Source organism: Myotis davidii, unplaced genomic scaffold (genome assembly GCF_000327345.1).
Source record: "Myotis davidii unplaced genomic scaffold, ASM32734v1 scaffold2100, whole genome shotgun sequence".
Taxonomy (NCBI): Eukaryota; Metazoa; Chordata; class Mammalia; order Chiroptera; family Vespertilionidae; genus Myotis; species Myotis davidii.
Genome location: NW_006292458.1, coordinates 737917 through 744358, shown reverse-complemented (window position 1 = coordinate 744358; position 6442 = coordinate 737917). Strand labels below are relative to the sequence as shown.

The window sequence follows — 6442 nt, the reverse complement described above, 5'->3', positions numbered from 1 at the left end:
GGTGAGATGTGCGCGCCGAGGTACCGCGCGTGGGCCGCGGGGGATCCCCACCGCGACCACGGCTGCAGGGACAGCGACCATGGCTGCCCGGAGAGCGTAAGGACCCGGGGATGCTGGTGGAGGAGACCCAGAGGGCTGGGGGTGTGGCTACGCTGTGAGGGGTGTGGCCACGCTATGAGGGGGTGTGGTTACGCTGGGAGGGGGTGTGGTTACGCGGTGAAGGGGTATGGCTACGCAGTGAGGGGGTGTGGCCAGCTGACGGTGTGTGATGGGGCAGGGCCCGATGGGGGCGGGGCCACACCTAACCACGCCCCCTTGCCTGCAGTCCCAGCTGCTCTGCCACAGGGCCGCCTCGGAGCTCATGCTGGACGCGGTGCTCGGGCAGACCCCCTGGAGCGACCTGTTTCTCTGGGCGCTGCTCCTGAACAGGGCGCAGATGGCCTTGTACTTCTGGGAGATAGTGAGTGCTGCCTTGGTCGCTGATTCTGCTCTCCGCGTCCCTGTCCTTCGGTTCTCCCAGACTCCGGTGTCCCCGTGGCCTCTGATGTCACCCTGACCCCCGCCACCCAGTCCTCTGTTCCCGGTGGGGCAGTACACTTGCATTTATATACCTTGTTGTAGCTGCGATGTAGAAGGGGCAAGACTAGAGAGAGACAAGGGAGGTAAGAAGCCACGCTGGGCTGTCCAGGCAGCCGACGTGAGGGCCTGACTACAGCAGGTGGATAGTGAGTGCTGCCTTGGTCGCTGATTCTGCTCTCCGCGTCCCTGTCCTTCGGTTCTCCCAGACTCCGGTGTCCCCGTGGCCTCTGATGTCACCCTGACCCCCGCCACCCAGTCCTCTGTTCCCGGTGTAGGACTCCAGCTGCTGCTGCTGCTTCCTCCCCCCCACCCCCCCACCCCCCAATGTCATGCATTTCTTGTAACTGGCCTTTTCTGTTAACAATATATATTGGGCCTTTCTCTTGTGCATACATGGGAATTAACCTCTTTCTTTCAAACTGTCTGTACAAAGAAGTTAGACGTTATTCAGTAGCCAACGGGCGTCATTTAAACATTGGTACACTTGCAATTTATGATAGAGGTGTCGGGACACATTTGAGAAGTTGCAAGGTTAAAAAATATATTAAAAAGTTGTGGGAGTTAAATCGGATCTAAGATAGAGCTTATTTTTATGCCTATATGCAATAGAAATATCTTGACAGGACTCTTCAGCCAATCAGGTCAAGGGGTGAATACAGACTTTATTTATTTTTTAATCATCACCCAAAGACATTTTTCCATTGATTTTTAGGGAGAGTGAAAGAGAAAGGGAAAGACAAAGAGAAACACATTGATTGGTTGCCTCCTGCACGAGCCCCTCCCCCCGGCCCCGATTGTGCACCGATTGGGTCCGGGATTGAGCGAGGGCGCAGGCCAGGCTGAGGGACCCCAACGGTGCACGAATATGTGCACTGGGCCTCTAGTTGTTACATATAAGTGTTTAATCCTACATGTTAATTCTACTGAGGTTCCTTGTGTGTCACTTCTCTTTCTCTTGCTGTTTTCAAGATCCTTTCTTTTTGACTTTGAACAATTTGATTTCTTTCTCAGTGTGGATTTCTTTGAATTTTCCTCTTTGGAATGCCTTGGTCTTCTTGGATGCGTAAATTCATGTATTTCATCAAACTTGGAAAGTGTTAGGCCATCTTATCTTCAAATGTTCTTTTGTTGCTTTCTGCCTATCCTCCCCTTTTGGGAATCCCACTATGCATATATTGGTATGTCTTATGGTGTCCTACAGCCTCTCGGGACTTGTTAATTTTTTGTTCTTTTTTCCTTATGTGCCTCCAACTGTATAATCTCCATTGGTTTTTCTTCAAGTTCACAAATTCTCTTCTGCCTCCTCAGAGCTGCGGCTGTGCCTTTCTGGTGAACTTTTCATGTCAATCATTGCACTTTTCGGCTCCAGAATTTCTTATTTGCTTACTTTTTTATTATTATTTCTCTCTCTTTATTCATATTCTCTACTTGATACGACATCATTTACCTGGGTTCTTTTAGTTCCTTTTTCATAATTTCCTTTAGCTCTTTTAGTATATTTAAGATAGTTGCTTTAAAGTGTCTGTCTAAGTCTGAGTTTCCTTAGGGACAGTTTTTATTAATTTCTCTTTTCTTGTGAATGGGCCACACTTTCTTGTTTCTTTGCACGCCCCATAATTTTTTTTGTTGGAAACTGGAATTTTTTTTTTTAAATATACTTTATTGATTTTTTACAGAGAGGAAGGGAGAGAGATAGAGAGCTAGAAACATCGATGAGAGAGAAACATCGATCAGCTGCCTCCTGCACATCTCCCACTGGGGATGTGCCTGCAACCCAGGTACATGCCCTTGACCGGAATCGAACCTGGGACCTTTCAGTCCGCAGGCTGACGCTCTATCCACTGAGCCAAACCGGTTTCGGCTGGAATTTTTAATATTATTCTAAAGTGGCCATTCTGGATATCAGCTTCCCTCCTCCCTCCAGGGTTCCTCGTTGCTTCTTCTTCTGGCTTGTTGGTTGAGTGACCTTTCTCAGCTGTTTTTGTAAAGTCTGTACTCTTTGTCATGTGCGGCCACTGAAGTCCCTGTTCTGTTAGCTCAGTGGTCAGCTGGTGACTTGGTAGAGATTTTCCTAAATGCTTGGGGGCGGGGAGAGAAACCCAAACCCTCCCAGCCTGCAGACTCACTCCCTGTTGGAGCTGTCTTTCAACACGCAGGCAGGCTGTTTACACTTCTACTTTATCTGTTGCTTCCTGGTTTGGTTGCCTAAAGGTCAGCCCGAAGTGAAAGCTCGGAGCTTTCTCCAGTCATTTCTGGGCAGGCATCCAGGCTTGTCAATGCATGTAGCCTTCTAAGTCCCTTGGTACACACAGGAGCTTTATAAACCCCGAGTCCCCCCAGGTTCTCCCTCCCCAGCCACTTCCCTCCCGAGCTGTTCAGTACGTCTATTACTACCTGGGCTGCTATTCTTTTGTCTCTTTTTTTTTGTTCTTGAGTTGTAAGAGGGCCGCTCTTTATTTTTAAACGCTTTCAAACACCACCTGGGAAGCCACTTCTGTCCTGGGGAAGTTCCAAGGACAGTGGAACAAAGGCAAGCTCTTGAGCTGTTTTCTTCAGGGAGCCGCACACAACCGCACACACAACCACAGTTACTTAAGAGTAAGATCTGAATTGCTGCCCTAACCGGTTTGGCTCAGAGGATAGAGCGCGGGCCTGCGGACTCAAGGGTCCCAGGTTCGATTCCTGTCAAGGGAATGTACCTTGGTTGCAGGCACATCCCCAGTGGGGGGTGTGCAGGAGGCAGCTGATCGATGTTTCTCTCTCATTGATGTTTCTAACTCTCCCTCTCCCTTCCTCTCTGTAAAAAAATCAATAAAATATATTTACAAAATAAAAATAATCATTCTCCCCTTTAAAAAAAAAAAGATCTGCATTGCTCCTTCTGGTACCCCAAACCCACACCTTCAGGCTGCCATCGAGCTGGGGAGTTGGCAATGGCAAGTGGGTTAGTTAAAATGTCACAGTGCTCTTTAAAAAAATTATATATATATATTTATTCCAGGGAGGAAGGGAGAGGGATAGAGATAGAGGCACCCATGATGAGAGAGAATCATTGATCGGCTGCCTCCTGCATGCCCCACACTGGGGATCGAGCCCACAGCCCAGGCATGTGCCCTTGACCTGGAATCGAACCGTGACCGGTTCACAGGTCGAAGCTCAACCCCTGAGCCACGGGCTTACTGAAATTTAACAGTTTCCTTCTTCATTAAGCATTTTCCTATTTGTTGTACGCTTTATATGAGGCTCCAGAATTTTTTAAAAAGTGGATTCTGGCAGTTTGGGCCAGCTTGTGTGTTGCTTTTGTGGAGGGATGGCGTTTGAAGCTCTCTCCCCGGCGTTTTGGGTGACATCTCCAGCCGCTCCCCGGCCTGTCCTTAATCTCTGAGGCCATTCTAACCAGCCCCGCCCCTGCTCTCTGAACTCTCTGACACGGTGGTTCTCAACCTTCCCAATGCCGCGACCCTTTCATACAGTTCCCCATGTTGTGGTGACCCCCAATCATAACATTATGTTCGTTGCTACTTCATCACTGTCATGTTGCTACTGTGATGGATCGTCATGTAAATATCTGATCTGCAGGATGTCTTTTCATTGTGACAAATTGAACATAATGAAAGCATAATGATACATCACAAAAACAATATGTCATTATCTATGTGTTTTTCGATGGTCTTAGGAGACCCCTGTGAAAGGGTCGTTCGACAGCCAAAGGGGTCGCGGCCCACAGGTTGAGAACCGCTGCTCTGACGTCTGACCTTTGCACCTGGTGTCCAGTGTCTTCCAGATGCATCCAAGGACATCCCTTTATCCGGCCTCTGTTGACCCTGGTTACTTCCTGAACTCTGGCTTTGTCCCTTCCCTTGATCACAGGCTTTGTGAAAGGGTCGTTCGACCCCCAAAGGGCCGCCACCCACAGGTTGAGAACCGCTGGTCTGACGCCTGACCTTTGCACCTGTTGTCCAGTGTCTTCCAGATGCATCCACGGACATCCCTTTATCCGGCCTCTGTTGACCCTGAACTCTGGCTTTGTCCCTTCCCTTGATCACAGGCTTGCTGCCCCCCTCCTCGCCCTCGGACCCTGTCCACCACCTCTCTCTGTCTCTCCAGGGCTCCAACGCCGTGGCCTCGGCTCTAGGGGCCTGTTTGCTGCTCTCCCCCCACCCCTCCTCTCTGCGCTCACACGGCCTCCTTCTCCTTGCTCTGCCTCTGGCTGACCCTCCCGCGCCCAGACCTCTTTGGCGAATGCCACCGCAGCAGCGAGGACCGGGCTGCCCACCTGCTCCTCCGGCGCTGCCCGTTCTGGGGGGATGCCACCTGCCTGCAGCTCGCCATGCAGGCCGATGCCCGCGCCTTCTTCGCCCAGGACGGGGTACAGGTGAGCGCCGGAGGCCGGCGACACAGGATCCCCGATGAACCCCGAGCAAGTCCCTCCCGGTCCTGGTCTCAGCCATGAGAATGGCCTCACCCATGACCTGGTGTTTGGGACAGAAACTCTGGGTTAGGAAATGCCCTTCCTGCAGGAATTCCCCTCTTTCCGGAAGCCCTGCTTGTCCTCAGTACCCGGCATTCTGCAAGCAAACAGGAAGTCCAGCTTACCCCAACAGGAAGTCCCGCCCCCAGCTGTGGGAATGATTTGATTGGCATTTCAAATAATTACCCAGAGTTCTTTGCTTCGAGCAATGGTTAAACTGGGGTCTATTTTTGTTTTTTTAATATGTTTTTATTGGTTTTTAGAGAGAGGAATGGAGAGGGAGAGGGAGACAGAAATATTAGTGATGAGAGCAAAACATCTATTGGCGGCGGCCTGCACAACGCAACCTGGGCATGTGCCCTGACCCAGAATTGAACCGTGACCTCCTGGTTCATAGGTCTGCGCTCAACCCCTGAGCCACACCGGCCTGGCTCATGGGGTCTATTTTATGCCCTTATCTTAACCCCCCTGTGCTCTATCTGTGATCATGGAGAACATATTAGTGCCTGTCTTCCTGGGGTGTGGCGAGGGCTATGTGAGCTAATCTATGCAGAGTGCTTAGCCCAGTACCTGGCATGTCCTTTATAATAAAACCCTAATATGCAAATCGACTGATCGAGGAACAACCAGTTGCTATGATGTGCATTGACCATCGCTAGGATGTGAGCTGCCCCCTGGTGGTCAGTGTACTCCCACAGGGGGAGTGCCACTCAGCCAGAAGCCTGGTTCACGGCTGGTGAGCATAGCAGTGGTGGTGGGAGCCTCTCCCGCCCCCACTGCAGGCGGGTGGTAAGGAGCGAGGGATCCCAAACTGTGAGCCCCAGACTGAGAGGGATGTCTGATTGCCGGCTTAGGCCCAATCCCCGGGGGAGGGGAGGGGCGAGTGGGCCTAAGCCAGCAGGTGGACATCCCCCAAGGGGTCCTGGACTGTGAGAGGGTACAGGCCAGGCTGAGGGATCTTTTCCAGTGCACGATTTTTGTGCACCAGGCCTCTAGTTGTGTTAATAACTGTCGGCTTGAACCTGAGGGAAGATGGTCAAAGGCCAGGACCCCGATAGTTGCGGTCCCCACGTTGAGCACTTGCTCTGGGCCCTGGAGCCGGGGGCCAGTTCTCGTCTGGGGTCTTCGGGAAGGGCTGGGGAGATTCAGGCTCTAACCTTCCCCACCCCCACAGTCTCTGCTGACACAGAAGTGGTGGGGGGAGATGGACAGCTCCACGCCCATCTGGGCCCTGGTTCTCGCCTTCTTTTGCCCCCCACTCATCTACACCAACCTCATCACCTTCAGGTCAGTCCCGGGGTTAGGTTGGTAGGAGGGCGCTGCTCATCATTCTTCCTGCTCAGCTCTGCCCACCTCTCGGTTCCCAGTGCTCTCCCGCCTTATTTCTCTTTC

At 51.7% G+C, this 6442-nt stretch overlaps 1 protein-coding gene across 1 annotated transcript in view; it reads left to right on the top strand.

Annotated features, from left to right (window-relative positions):
* TRPM4 (transient receptor potential cation channel subfamily M member 4) overlaps positions 1-6442 on the top strand; it is a 42766-nt gene that overhangs the window by 21577 nt on the left and 14747 nt on the right. Inside the window, 5 exon segments of the mRNA XM_015565454.1 lie at positions 7-96; positions 326-460; positions 4687-4730; positions 4732-4954; positions 6225-6337. Coding sequence (XP_015420940.1) covers positions 7-96; positions 326-460; positions 4687-4730; positions 4732-4954; positions 6225-6337 — 605 coding nt within the window.